General features: G+C 47.6%; 1 protein-coding gene across 1 annotated transcript in view; it reads left to right on the top strand.

Annotated features, from left to right (window-relative positions):
• The window catches only part of MICAL3 (microtubule associated monooxygenase, calponin and LIM domain containing 3), a 219,649-nt gene that overhangs the window by 55,572 nt on the left and 148,761 nt on the right, over positions 1-15,316 (top strand). The window contains 1 exon segment of the mRNA XM_068141849.1: positions 11,707-12,082. Coding sequence (XP_067997950.1) covers positions 11,819-12,082 — 264 coding nt within the window. The 5' untranslated portion in view covers positions 11,707-11,818.

The raw sequence follows: 15,316 nt of genomic DNA, 5'->3' as shown, positions 1-15,316 counted from the left end.
GTTCTATTCCAAATGTCTGTTTATTTAGGGCTTTTTGGACCCCAAAAGTCTCTTGAAAGATCTGCACTAGGAACATAAAAATCAGATATTTTAAATCACTCTACTTTGCACACTTAGTCTTCCTCCACAAAGAGAGGATATACCTCTGTTCTGTCTGCTCTCTGCAGTGGAATCCATTTGTGATGGCAGCGCTGGCTGAGCATGTGTGGAGGGGGGAACTATGAAACTTCTAATCCTGTTTTCTAACACCCTTCTCCAGCACCACTTCCTTTGAGGAAGTGTCTGCCTCTTTTCCACACTTACAACAGCTGAGAGTTGGAAGCAGCACAAATAAAACTCGCTGTTCCAAGTACATTTTTAATGTCTGTAGCTGGAATATTTGTTCTTTTTGTGAGGCTGGTAAAATCACTGAGGAGTGAAACTCAGAGTTAAAAGCAGCCCTGAAGCAGGCTGCCCTTGGAGGTTGTGGAGTCTCCCTCCCTGGAGGTATTCACAACCCACCTGGGTGCATTCCTGTGTGATCTGCTCTAGGTGATCCTGCTCTGACAGGGGGCTTGGACTGGATGAGCTTTTGAGGTCCCTGCCAACCCCTAACATTCTGTGACTCTGTGACAGTACATGTTGGCACAAATAACCAGTCTTGCAGTTTGCTTCTGAGGTTTCTCTTGATGGCCCACAGAAAGATGGCTTTAAGGTTATATTGGTTTGGACAGACTGAAGGAGCTGGGGCTGTTCAGTCTGCAGAAGAGAAGGCTCCAAGGTGACCTCATTGTGGCCTTCCAGTATCTGAAGGAGGCTACAGGAAGGCTGGGGAGGGACTGCTAAGGATCTCAGGTAGTGATAGGACTAGGGGGAATGGAATGAAGCTGGAGGTGGGGAGATTCAGGCTGGATGTGAGGAGGAAGTTCTTTACCATGAGAGTGGTGAAGCCCTGGAATGAGTTGTCCAGGGAGGTGGTTGGGGCCCCATCCCTGGAGGTGTTTAAGGCCAGGCTGGATGAGGCTCCGGCCAACCTGATGTAGTGTGGGGTGTCCCTGCCCATGGCAGGGGGGTTGGAACTAGATGATCCTTGTGGTCCCTTCCAACCCTGACTAATACTGTGATACTATGATACTATGACCCTGTGATTCCACACTGCTTGTGTAAGCTGGAATTGGGTACCAAAAGCCAGAAATTGAAGCACATAAATGAAGAAAAGTGCATGTAATGGAACCACAGAGCTGTGAGGGTTGGAAGGGACCTCAAGGAATATCTAATTCCAACCCCCCTGCCATGGGGCAGGGACCCCCTCACACTAGATCAGGTTGCTCAGTGCCTGGCTTTAAAAACTTCAGGGCTGGGGTTTCTACCACCTCCCTGGGCAACCTGTTCCAGTGTCAGATGGCAAGCACGTGGTAATTAGATGGCAGAGCATTTGTCTTTCAGGTCTCACAGGCCATTTTACCTGCTCTTGTGAAGAACTGCAACTCCTCCCCCCAACTACCTTCTGCTGCTTGCAGGTTGTGTGATTGTACCTGTCCCTTGGTCCCTGTTGATTGTGTCTTCTGCACAAAATTCAGTGGTCATTGAAGCCTCTGTTTTGGTACCAGGATCTGACAGACAGAAGCCTTCACTTAAATACATTTAACAAAATGTCTTAATTTCAGTTTCATTAGTTTCATGGATGAGATTTCTTCTTTCCAAAGCAATCTAGCCTCTGTTTGTTTGCTCACTGTTGTGGGATGCCTCGGGGCGATCAGTGTACTGGCAGGACTCGAAGGCCTAGGAGGACTCACTGGACTGCAGAGGTTGTTAGTGTGGTTTGTAGCCTCCAGTCTTTGTTCTGCTCAAAGTTTATAATTGGGTCAAAGCAATGTTCTTGTTCTCTAATCTTCAGGAAAGCATTCCTGAGCCTCCTTTTTTTGGTGGCATAGCACATGGGCTCAGGAAGATGAATCAATCCATACTTTGTGTGATGTCCAAAGCTGCTGTCGCGCGGTGCTGGGGCCGAGGTTTGGGTTTGAGTATCACAGTATCTTCATAGTGCCAGTCACCTTTCCCTGTTTGAAGTCACAGGAGCAGAGTTTCATCAAAGTGTCATCATAGTAATTTCTCAGAAGCCTTTCTGTTCTTCTTCTTCTCTTCTCTTTTGTATAGGTGCTTACCTCAGCTTATTGAAGAGTGTTTGAAGAGCTCTGGGGAAGTCCAGCTTGTAAAACTTGGTGGGAACTAACTGTAGGATGGGTTTTTGTGTTGCAATGTAAAAGCAGGAGCCAGCTTCAAAGCACTTCACAGGAGGGAATGACTTTGTCAACCTTCTTGCCCTGTTGAGTAGTGAAGAGAGAATGCTCCACATGCTTCAGCCTGGTAGTGAAGTCACCTTCCCCTTGTATGAAGTGGCTGTGTGCTAACCTTAGAAGTCAGGGGTCTTGTGCAGAAGAAGATCCCTCTGGTCTGACAGCCAGCAGGTGTAGGCTGTTGTCTGTATTGGGAATGCCTGTAGACTGAGGGCTTCCCATATGAAACCAGCTGGATTTGCATTTTGAGGACTTGTGTTTTCTCAGGAGCATTTGTGGGAGATGCATGACTTTCAGCACCCACATAACAAATGGAACTTTTGCTGTCTTGCATCATTGGGTTTGGGGAGGCTTGTAATAAATACACACACAGACAGAATTAGCAGGGTTGGAAAAGACCTTTGAGATCATCAAGTCCAACCTATCACCCAATGCCATCTAATCAACCAAACCATGGCACTAAGTGGCATGGCTTCCAGTTCATTGTGAATTGTTTGATGGTATCTAATCTCAACCTGCCATTTCCTTGGCTCCCTAGAAAATGGTTTGCTGGCCATGAAAGATGGCATACTGCAGAGAAGGTTATGGTGTTCATGCATTTCTCACAGGCTTGAGAGAGCAGGTTAGGTTGTTGGGAATGTACTTAGTGATATTTCTTGTCCTAGGTTGTACTCTCAATCCCATGACAAGGTCTGCTTTTTAGACACTGCTTAGAAGGTACTGTTCTGGAGCTGGTGGATAGCAAGCCCCAAAGCTTGGATCTCCCAGCAGATTATCCAATGGGTTAGCGAGCTGTAGTGCTGTTGGGACAGGTTGCAACTCGACTACTGATGGCCATTTCAAAATCAGTTTAGTTATGACTGTACATGACAGAGCTGCTGAGATGGATCAGAGTATTTTGAAGGCTGATATTTTAGTGGGGGAGGGGGAGGGTGGAGGAAGGCTGTGTGGCACGTTTTGCTATTCATGTCTCATTTTACACTTGCTGTAATGGAAAGCATTGCTGGTGTGACTTGCTGTGCTCATGACCACCCTGCAAAAACCTTGCTGGGAGAGTTTTCATCTAGTTCAATTCTACCATTGGAATAAAAGCACATTTACTTTGAGAAACTGTCTTTTGCTGTGCATGTGGAGAGTATCAGGTGATTCTTCACAGCGCTGTGGCAGTTCCAGGAGTGTCCCCAGCTTCCCAAGCACCCAGCTGGTGAGATGGTGCTGCGTGAGGAGGATCACTGCATTGGTTGCTGGACACTCAGGGTGACAGTTTGTGCAAAGAGGGATTTGCCTGCTATATGGCTGTGTCAGGTATTTAAGCCAGTAGTTCTTGAAGCTTCTCTTACAATATGACAGCTATCCAGGTGGACCACTGTTCTCTTACTTTTAGAATATTTAGAATAAACCAAACCAGGTTGGAAGAGACCTTCAAGATCATCGTGTCCAACCCATCAACCAATCCAACCCACCCAAACAGCTAACCCATGGCACCAAGCACCCCATCAAGTCTCCTCCTGAACACCTCCAATGATGGTGACTCCACCACCTCCTTGGGCAGCCCATTCCAATGGACAATCACTCTCTCTGTATAGAACTTCTTCTTAGCATCCAACCTGAACCTCCCCTGGTGCAGCCTGAGACTGTGTCCTCTTGTTCTGGTGCTGGCTGCCTGGGAGAAAAGACCAACATCTGCCTGTCTACAACCTCCCTTCAGGTAGTTGTAGAGAGTGATAAGGTCACCCCTGAGTCTCCTCCAGGCTGAGCAACCCCAGCTCCCTCAGTCTTTCCTCACAGGGCTGTGTTCCAAACCCCTCCCCAGCTTTGTTGCCCTTCTCTGGACACCTTCCAGCATCTCAACATCTTTCCTAAACTGAGGGGCCCAGAACTGGACACAGGACTCAAGGTGTGGCCTAACCAGTGCAGTGTACAGGGGCAGAATGACCTCCCTGCTCCTGCTGGCCACACTGTTCCTGATGCAGGCCAGGATGCCATTGGCCCTCCTGGCTGCCTGGGCACACTGCAGGCTCATGTTCAGCCTACCATCGATCAGCACTCCCAGGTCCCTCTCTGTTTGGGAGCTCTCCAGCCGCTCTGGCCCCAGCCTGTAGCTCTGCATTGTAAGGGGGCAGCTGCCTCTTGGTATCTTTCCCTTTTTGTGTGTGTGGTTTTTGTTCTAAGGACATAGATGATCTGTTCCTTGGTTCTTCATGTTGGTGTTCCTTAAGTGCAAGGACTCTGCTGGGATCAGAGTTGTGTATGCCAGAGCAGCAGAGTGGAAGGTTTGTTGAATCTGTGTGGATTAAAGGCTGTATTTTGTAGGTCTGGTACTCTCAGTACCATGGTTAGTCATAAAAACCCACACCTTTTTCTTCAGTGCCCTGTTAGAATTTAGGAACCAAAATGTTATCTACAACTGCTTCTTCATTTGTGTGTTTCCTTCTTCTTGGATGCAAGTTGCATTTCTTGCTCAAATCATTACTGGATTGAGCTCTTCTTAATGTTAGAATTCCAGGAGCTGTTCCTATATGTGCTTTGATCTTCACAGCATCAGGTGAGCTTCAACCAGGTCATGGCAACCCCAAGCAACGCTGCAGGCTTGGGGCAGTGTGGCTGGAAAGCTGTCCAGCAGGAAGGGACCTGGGGGTTCTGATTGACAAGCAGCTGAACAGGAGCCAGCAGTGTGCCCAGGTGGCCAAGAAAGCCAAAGGCCTCCTGGCTGGGATCAGCAATGCTGTGTCCAGCAGCAGCAGGGAGGGGATTGTCCCCCGGGACTCAGCTCTGGGGAGGCCACACCTTGATGGTTGTGTCCAGTTCTGGGCACCTCAATATAAGAGAGACATTGAGGGCCTGGAGCCAGGGCAGAGTAGGTCAAGGAAGCTGTGAAGGGCCTGGAGAAGAAATCTCATGAAGGGTGGCTGAAGGAGCTGGGGATGGTTAGTGTGAAACAGAGGAGGCTGAAGGGAGACCTCATGGCTGTAAACAGCTACCTGAAAGGAGGTTGTGGAGATGTTGGTGCTGGTCTCTTTTTCACAGGTAATTAATGATAGAACAAAAGGGAATGGCCTCAGGCTGCACTAAGGCAGCGTTAGACTGGACATTAGGAAGAACTTGTTCCCATCAAGAGTGGTCAGGCATTGGAATGTGCTGCCCAGGGAGGTGATGGAGTCCCCAAGCCTGGATGTGTTTAAAGGTAGTTTGGATGTGGTGCCTGGGGCTGTGGTTTAGGGGTGACCCTTGTAGAGTAGGATTCTGGGTTGGACTTGGTGATCCTGAGGCTCTTTTCCAACCTGAATGCTTCTGTGGTCCTGTGAAAATCAGATTTGATAAGCATATTAAAACATGAATATCTTTGTCAGCATTATGTGCTTGGGTGTTGAATTTTGTGAATGGGAGCAGATCTAAAAACCCTCTTGAAACACCCTGTGAGTGCTACTGATGTTCCTCTGACACCAGATGGAAAAAGGGGAAGCTGCAAACAATGGCAGCCACACCTTTGTCCTTCTGCTTTCCCATTTGTGTGCAAAATGCAGCTTCGGTAACTGCCACTTTTGCCTTGAGCTCTTCTTGACAAAACTGTTCTCTTGTGGCCATCTGTTCCACAGTCTTAGCAGTGCCCTAAAGCTGCAGTTTTGGAGCCCCATGATGGCTTACATTAATGACCATGCTGTAGCCAAGTCCATTGCTTTAGGCTTGGGTGAAAGTCTAATCAAATCATGGACTGAAGGAGTTGGGGCTGTTCAGTCTGGAGAAGAGAAGGCTCCCAGGTGACCTCATTGTGGCCTTCCAGTATCTGAAGGGGGCCTACAGGAAGGCTGGGGAGGGACTGCTCAGGATCTCAGGTAGTGATAGGACTAGGGGGAATGGAATGAAGCTGGAGGTGGGGAGATTCAGGCTGGAGGTTAGGAGGAAGTTCTTCCCCATGAGAGTGGTGAAGCCCTGGAATGGGTTGTCCAGGGAGGTGGTTGAGGCCCTGTCCCTGGAGGTGTTTAAGGCCAGGCTGGATGAGGCTCTGGGCAGGCTGATCTAGTGTGGGGTGTCCCTGCCCATGGCAGGGGGGTTGGAACTGGATGATCCTTGTGGTCCCTTCCAACCCTGACTGATACTATGATACTATGAAATGAAAACAGAACCCTCTCATTTGTGAGAATGAAGACTACTTTTAGTGTTGTTTCCTGAAGAGGGGAGGTTTACAGGCCTGAGCCACTTGTCCATCTGCTTTTGAGTTCATCCTTAATAACTTTTGAACAATTCCATCCAGATCTGAAGTGGGAAAAAAAAATATTAAAGGTAACTGATTTCCTAGGAGAAAATGGGAGGCTTGGTGGAGGAGAGAGACAAAAATAGGTGTCCCCACTGTCTGCAGCATAAGCTTACCAGTAATCTGTGCTTAATCTTTTGCCAGCCAAGTTGCAAGTGTGTACTGGCAGCCTAGGTACTGCAGTAACCTCAGAGTTTCCAGAGTGTGTTACTGAGGCACCATGAAAGGGCGACAGGAGCACAGAGAACGGTGCTGAGGAACTGGAAACTCCCAAGAGGATGAAATCAAGGGAAATTGGGGTGATTGGAGCTGTCAGTCGTGTTAGGTTTGTGGAACCAGCTTGCTTTCAGATTTCTTACTGTTCTACTCCAGTTTGTTATCTCTGACTTCTCAGAAGTTTATCTGTCAAGGGTGCATCTGTGGTGTTTGCTTGGCTGGGGATTACCCACACTGTAAGAGAGCATTTACACTGTCCTCACAGAAACGCAGCGCTCCGAGGTGGAACTGGGCAGTTACTTCACCAATGTTTTGTTTGCTCCAAATGCTGCTTGAACCTAGACAGAACAAGCTGTGATTTTAGATTTAATTAACTCAGTAGTTAATTAACTCAGGGGCAGAAGTGGAGAAGAATGCTGGAAAATGCATTCCCATATCTTGTTTTTGTCAGGTTCAAGTCATGAGTTGAATGAGCACTTAAAATCAGGATGGAAAATGTAGGGGGGAGTGACTCTTACTATGGGGACGTGTTTGCATGGGATATAGGAGCCTTGCATTTGCAACACTGTCTGCAGGAGCTTGAATTGGTACAACCAGACTCATTCTGTCTTGCATTTGACAGAAGTAGGGCACTGGACTTCTTCTCATGTGTGCATTTGGTAAAATATTCATGTCCCTGCCTCTGGGGTGACTGGGGAGGAACCACCACCTGGCATTATTAATGGCCCATGCCTCTCTTTGCATTGGTTTCTTCTGCCCTCAGCAAGTGCTGAAGAAGGACATCAAAACACTTGAAGGTGTCCAGAGAAGGGCAACAAGGCTGGGGAGAGGCCTTGAGCACAGCCCTGTGAGGAGAGGCTGAGGGAGCTGGGGTTGTTTAGCCTGGAGAAGAGGAGGCTCAGGGGTGACCTCATTGCCCTCTACAACTACCTGAAAGGTGGTTGTAGCCGGGAAGGGGCTGGTCTCTTCTCCCAGGCACCCAGCACCAGAACAAGAGGACACAGTCTCAAGCTGTGCCAGGGGAGGTTTAGACTCGAGGTGAGGAGAAAGTTCTTCACCGAGAGAGTCGTTCATCATTGGAATGTGCTGCCCAGGGAGGTGGTGGAGTCCCCGTCCCTGGAGGCATTCAAGAGGGGATTGGATTTGGCACTTGGTGCCATGGTCTAGTCATGGGGTCTGTGTTGATAGGTTGGACTGGATGATCTTTGAGGTCTCTTCCAACCTTAGTGATACTGTGAGACTGTGATCCAGAGCATGCTTGCAGTCGTGAGTCAGTAACAACCTCATGCTGTTATTGTAAATAGCAACACCAGCACTGTTCTTGCATGCTTTTTTTCATGGGCTTTGTCTTTCTCTCCCAGCACTCCAGCCAAGGAATTTACAGAGCTTCTGAGTCAGCAATCAGCTGCCTCGAGACAAAACATGCTGCAGGCTTGCAGAGCAGCCAACGCGGCATACAAATGCCCTGGAGAGCTGGCACTCGGTTCTTGTCTGCCCTTGCTTTCTTCCTATGGTTTCCATGCTCTCTGACGTGTTGCTTGTGGATTCCAAGGGCTTTGGGCGTTTACATCAAGAATGTAGAGTTCTAGGGAGTGACTCAGTGTGGTGACTGAAGCCTCTGTTTGACCTGTGGGCATAAATGACTTCACAGGCTGTGTGTGATGGGATGTCAGCAGCGCTGCGGTGCTGCTCCCGCTGCGCAGGCCACGATGACCTGCTCTCACAGGTTTGTCTCTTGGCTTGGCAAACCTCAAGCACAAAGCACTAAGTTCCTAGAGTGTAAGTAGGTTGGATTTTAACTCTGGGATCTCTCTGATCAGTGTAGGACCAGTGCCACTTTGCTCCTCTGGTGAAAAAGTGGAATGGAAGCAACAGTAAAGTTAAATGTCTGTTGTCCTCGTATCTGGAGCTCTCGGTAGCTGGCTGTGGGTTAACGGGCTTGAATTGTCACTCCACTTAATTTAGATCATAAACCTTTTATTGCATTTCCTTAGAAAGTCTCAGCCACTTGAAGCACTGTTGTGAAGTGAGTATTGGGTGGTAGGGTGGGGTGCAGGAGGTGGGGAAGTGCAACACTAAGTAGTATTCAACTTGAGAGGTTGTGCTGACTAACAAGGCATAGGAGTCCAGGCTGCAGAACACTACACTGGAAGTGTTTATAAAAAAGCCTGGATGAGGCACTTGGTGCCATGGTTTAGTTGATTACAGTATTGGGTGATAGGTTGGACTGGATGATCTCAAAGGTTTTTTCCAACCTGATTAGTTCTGTGATTTATTGTCTGTACTCCACATGCACTGCAATTGCTCCTTCAGTGTAAGAGATGTTTTGTTGGAGCCTTTTACAGTGTTCTGGAGAGCAGAAGAGGAGACACAAGGTTATAAAATGCTGTGTCTTAAGACTGCTGCAGTAGTGAAGTTGGTTTCCCTGAGGTGTGAGCCTGGAGCACATTTCTACCTCTACAGCTGTGAAGCTGAGATGAAAAAATAAGGAAAGCAGTTAGTTCCATCCTGCTTAGCACTGCTGTGGATGTGGCATCGCTGTTGGCCAGTCAGAGAAGCAGCTTCATGTGTGCTGAATCCTCTAAGGCATTTGTCCTAATAAAGTCAGGATTGCAGCCTCCTGTGTAACCCAGTGTTGTAGGGTGGCTTCTGCTGCTTTGATTTTCTGATAACAAGCAGTTTGTGGCTCTGTGTAAAGGTTTCCAGGTCTCCTGGGCTATTTCTAACCATAAGCAATAAATACCACGTTAGGGTGAGATGCAGGAGTGCCCAAACAAGCTGCTGCAGAGCTGTCATACAGAAGGGGAAGAGGCATAAGCTGTAATGTTTGACTTGGCTTCCTGTCTGCTGGGAGCAGGAAAAGGTCTGGTGAGAGTCTAAAAGGTTTTATCAGAGTTAACATATTTCTCTTTTTTACCTTAATACCCTTTGCAGAAAAACAAAGGACAACAAAGTAGCTCAGAAAGGGCTCTGCTTCCATAGTGCCCACATCTGTACCCATGCCACCCTCCTGCTGAAGACAAACAGAGCTGTTCTTTCTGGGAGAGCAGAGCAAGCTATTCTATGAACATACTTAGCATTATGTGTAAGAGGAAGAAGGAGATGTATTATATATAAAAGAGAGAGGAGGGGGAGGAGGAGAAAATACTCTTTACACAACATCTGTTATTTGTGATCTGAACAATTCTGTAGGTCTGTAGATTGCTTCTGAGGGACCTCAGAGAAGCAGCTGAGAGGAGCAGACCTGCTGTTAGCATTCTTAATCACCTGAGAACCTAACATTTTCTAGGGACCTGCGCATCAGAGGAGCTACCAGGAGAATCTGACAAGCATTGTGCACCAGGCACATTTCACTCTTAAGCTGCTTACTGCCAGGAATAGATGCACAGACTCTAAATAAGACAAATGGTTATGCTATTTGGCACAAGACAAGCAGTTTTTTCCAGTCTGGACATCTTCTCTCAAACATTTCATTGCTATTAGCAGGTTTAACCTCTTACTAGGAGTTGCAGTAGCTACCACTGAATTTGTCAGTGTAAAAAGCACATTTTCCAAGGACTATTGAAAGATCAACTTGTATTATGTCATCCTCTTTATTTAGAATAGAATAGAATTAACCAGGTTGGAAAAGACCTTCGAGATCACCAAGTCCAACCTATCACCCAACATCATCTGATCAACCAAACCATGGCACCAAGTGCCTCATCCAGGCTCTTCCTAAACACCTCCAGGGATGGTGACTCCACCACCTCCCTGGGCAGCACATCCCAATGGCCAATCTCTCTTGCTGGGAAGAACTTCTTCCTAACATCCAGCCTAAACCTCCCCTGGTGCAGCTTGAGACTGTGTCCTCTTGTTCTGGTGCTGGTTGCCTGGGAGAAAAGACCAACCTCCACCTGGCTACAGCCTCCCTTCAGGGAGTTGGAGAGAGCAAGAAGGTCTCCCCTGAGCCTCCTCTTCTCCAGGCTAAACAACCCCAGCTCCCTCAGCCTCTCCTCACAGGGCTGTGCTCCAGACCCCTCCCCAGCTTTGTTGCCCTTCTCTGGACACCTACCAGCATCTCAACATCTTTCCTAAACTGAGGGGCTCAGAACTGGACACAGGACTCAAGGTGTGGCCTAACCAGTGCTGAGCACAGGGCAGAATGACCTCCCTGCTCCTGCTGGCCACACTGTTCCTGATGCAGGCCAGGATGCCATTGGCCTTCTTGGCCACCTGGGCACACTGCTGGCTCATGTTCAGCCTGCTGTCATAGAATCAATAAGGTTGGAAGAGACCTCAAAGATCATGAAGTCCAACCTGTCACCCAAGGCCTCATGACTACTAAACCATGGCACCAAGTGCCACATCCCCTCTTGAACACCTCCAGGGGTGGTGACTCCACCACCTCCCTGGGCAGCACCAGTACCCCCAGGTCCCTTTCTGCCTGGCTGCTCTCTGGCCACTCTGACCATCAGTCCTTTTAGAATGAAAGAACCCAAGCTGGTTTCACTGGTGGAAATGCCAACTCCTAGAGTACTTTGTGGTAGTAGTTTTTAAGACCAGCATGCAACCATTGCTGTGGTGTTCCCACATGCTCTGGTTTTCACAGTAACTGCTACCTTAGTAAATCTGTGTTTAAAGCTCTCTCTGCTTCCCACACATCATGTAGCAGCCACCAGTTCCCTTGTTACTTCTCTGCTGCTCAAGTGAAAGGAGTTTGGATCAAACTTTCTAGGGACTGGCTCAGGTTATTTTGTGATTTAGCAGAGGGGAGGTGTCTCATTGGTGGTGGTAAGCTTTGGAAGGCTCAGCTTCAGACAGCTTGGACAGGAATCCTCAGGATCTTGATCAATTGACTTTGTTAGGACTGATGTGTTACTGATTACTGAGAATCTGGGTGCTCAGTTCAGCAGCCTCAGACAACAGTTTGAAAAGGGGAAAAAAAGAGAGCAGTTACATTTGATTCTTTTTATCTTACAGGTTAACCATGTTTGTAAGCCAGAGGTGAAAGTGGCTCAGCAGAGCAACATCTGGAAATCTGGCTGACTGGAAGAGAACAGCTGCCCCCCAGGGCAGCTGCAAAGCTTGAAACATGGAAGAAAGCAAGAATGAGAAGGTGAACCAGGCTCATGTGCTCTTCGACAGGTTTGTCCAGGCTTCAACCTGCAAGGGGACTCTGAAGGCTTTCCAAGAGCTCTGTGACTATCTAGAACTGAAGCCTAAGGACTATCGCTCCTTTTATCACAAACTCAAGTCTAAGCTCAACTACTGGAAAGCCAAAGCCTTGTGGGCCAAGTTGGATAAAAGAGGCAGCCACAAGGACTACAAAAAGGGGAAAGCATGCGCCAACACCAAGGTAAGAGGTGGATTTGTGGTGCTCAGGGACAGCCATTGCCCAGTTGGTCTCTGCAACACCCAATACAAATGTTTGATGTGGCAAAGATGTTTCCTTGGTGTCAGTGTGAGCCCAGGCACACATCCTCTCACACAGCCTACCTCTAACATAGTTTACAGTGTTTTAGCAGTTGACTCTCAATCAAAACTTAACCCTCTGTCACTAGCAAATCTGACTGCCCACCTGCCCAGGGGAAGCTGCATGGATGTCCTTGGGAATGACAAGAGGACTTGTAATTTATTCAGGAGAAGCAGCCTACAAGCTTCCACCTTTTACATTTTTTGTGGCATCAATACTAGAGATGGCTTAGAAAATCCTGGTAAGCCTTTGCTCTTGGTAGGCTTTTCTGCTTTAACAGTTTTTGTTAGGCAGCAAGAAGGAAGTGAAATTAGTGTGTGGTCTAGGTGTGAAATGTGCATGATTGGAAATTTGGAACAATTGGGCACTGCTGGTAATCACAGTGGGCAGTCACCCCAGGAGTCCATCCACTGTTGAAGTTTGCACCTCTTGGGCAGCATAAGAAAGGAAGGACTCAAAGGAAGATAAATGGTATAGTTAGCAGTGAACCTTCCAAGCACTCTGGACATGGTAGAGAAGCATTCAGAATTGTTGTCCTGCAAGTTCAGCTGCACTTTGTCATAGAGTTGCTCTGACTGTGTGTGAAACATGATGAGTGGAAGCAAGATAGGGTCCCCTTCAAACCAAAGCATTCTATGGTTCTACACTGGGAGTGATGTTTGTCCTGAGAGGTTGGTAGAGATTTTGTGCAGCCCAGAAGAGGAGGCTGTTTGATGCGCCAGAGCCCAGCTGGAGAGAGCCCAGGATGGAATTGGAGCAGCAGGGTCAAGAGAGTGATTGTAGAACTGGCAAAGAGTTGACTCTCAATCAAAACTTACCTTTTGTCACTACCAAATTTGACTGCCCACCTGATTAGGGGAAGCTAAATGGATGTCTTGGGAATGACATCCCAAGGCATCCATTTGTGGACAAGAGTACTTGTAATTCATTCAGGAGAAGCAGCCTGCAAGCTTCCATGTTTTACATTGAGGCATCAGTCCTAGAGATGGCTTGGAAAAGCCTTTGCTCTTGGTAGGCTTTTCTGCTTTAACAGTTATTGTTAGGCAGCAAGAGGGATGGGAAATGAGCTGTTGTGGCCTAGACACAAAATGTGCATGTTTGGAAATTTCCAGATTGTGCTTGAAAAATGCTCATGTCTGTCTCAGAAGTTGAGTTTCTTGCTAGCTTGGCAAAACACCATCTTTGCCATTGCTTAAGAAAGTAGTCATTTGTGTTCCAAGATCAGAGAAGAAACAAAAATGCAGTGGAAATGCATAGTTTGTAAGGAGTGCTTTCAGAGGGTTGGTATGTGTGGTATTTGCTGCAGGAATTCCTGCTCTTGCACCCCCCCCAACTTTTGCTTATTCTTTTGCACAGAATAATTGTGAGCTGGCATTTGTGCTGCACCACTGCACACTGCAGCATGAGGCTGTGTCTCTGACAGCAATTGTCTTTGTAGCTTTCATCAAAATATGAATGGAATATGTTGTTGTTCCAAGTTACCATACAGGCTTGATAAAATTGGAGCAGGATTCAGTTCTCTTTCATTGAAGACAATGGATGCTGCTGCTTCTCTTGAAGGATAAGGCAATAGAATCATGGAATCATGAAGTTGTCAGGGTTGGAAGGGACCTCAAGGATCAGCCAGTTCCAACCCCCCTGCCATGGGCAGGGACACCTCACACTACAGCAGGTTGCTCACAGCCACATCCAGCCTGGCTGCAAACACCTCCAGGCATGAGGCTTCCACCACCTCCCTGGGCAACCTGTGCCAGGCTCTCACCACCCTCATGGGGAAGAACTTCTTCCTAGCATCCAAATATCTCAATAGGAGGCATTAATGACTAATTCCTCAGCAGGAACTGAGGGGGACATACATCTTGTTTAGGGTATGTCTGTCATTTCAAACACAGAATTGTTCTGGTTGGAAGAGATCTCTGAGTCCAGCCATCACCCTCACACCACCATGGCCATTAAATCATACCTCCAAGTGCCATGTTTACACAAGTTCTGAACACCTCCAGGGATATTGACTCCACCACCTCCCTGGGTAGCCTGTTGCAATGTCTGACCACACTTTCAGTGAAGAAGTTTTTCCTAATGCACAATCTAAACCTCCCCTGGCACACTTTCAGGCCATTTCTTCTTGATACTAGGGAGAGGAGCCTGAACCCCACCTCACTACAGCCTCCTTTCAGATAGTTGCAGAGAGCAATGGGGTTTCACCTCAGCCTTCACTTCTCCAGACTAAACAATCTGAGTTCCCTCAGATGCTCCTCAGAAGACTTGTTCTCCAGGCCCTTCCCTGGTTTTGCTGCCCTTCTCTTGGACTTCCTCCAGCAACCCAGTGTCTTTTTTATAGTGAGGCGTGGTTTCAACAGCAGTAGTTGAAATGTGATGAGGGTACTGAAGTTCAGTTCACAACTGGATAGTAGAAAGTTAGGTTAACTTGTTTGTTTATTCTGTTTTGCTTCCCAGTGGCCATTTTCATGTGCAGAGTGGAATTTGTGATTGGTTACCACAACAGTCCTTGGGAAAATGACTAATGGATCAAAGTGTTTCAGGAAGGATTTTTTCCTCATAGCTTAGAGTTGAGACTTCAGATGGCAGATAGCAGGAGCATGTAGGTTAACCTGAGAACAAATGAAATGATTGGGCACTGCTGGTAATCACAGTGGGCAGTCACCCCAAGAGTCCATCCACTGTTAAAGTTTACACCCCATGGGCAGCATCAGAAAGGGAGGACTTGAAGATAAGTGTTTATTTAGCAATAAACCTTCCAAGCACTCTGGACCTGGTAGAGAACCATTCAGAATTGTTGTTCTGCAAGTTCAGCTGCACTTTATCAAGCAGGACTTGCTCTGACTGTGTGTGAAACATGATGAGTGGAAGCAAGATGGGGTCCCCTTCAAACCAAAGCATTCTGTGGTTCTACACTGGGAGTGATGTTTGTCCTGAGAGGTTGCTAGAGATTTTGTGCAGCCCATAAGAGAAGGCTGTTTGATGCACCAAAGCCCAGCTGGAGAGAGCCCAGGATGGAATTGGAGCAGCAGGGTCAAGAGAGAGATTGTAGAACTGGCAAGCAGTGATCTTGGATACTAAATGGTGGTGAGATAAACAGAGAGTCTGGGGGTCATG

This window comes from Melanerpes formicivorus, unplaced genomic scaffold, assembly GCF_026170545.1.
Source record: "Melanerpes formicivorus ecotype bairdi unplaced genomic scaffold, bMelFor1.0.p_v2 SCAF_8, whole genome shotgun sequence".
NCBI lineage: Eukaryota > Metazoa > Chordata > Aves > Piciformes > Picidae > Melanerpes > Melanerpes formicivorus.
This window is presented reverse-complemented; position numbering and strand designations above follow the sequence as displayed.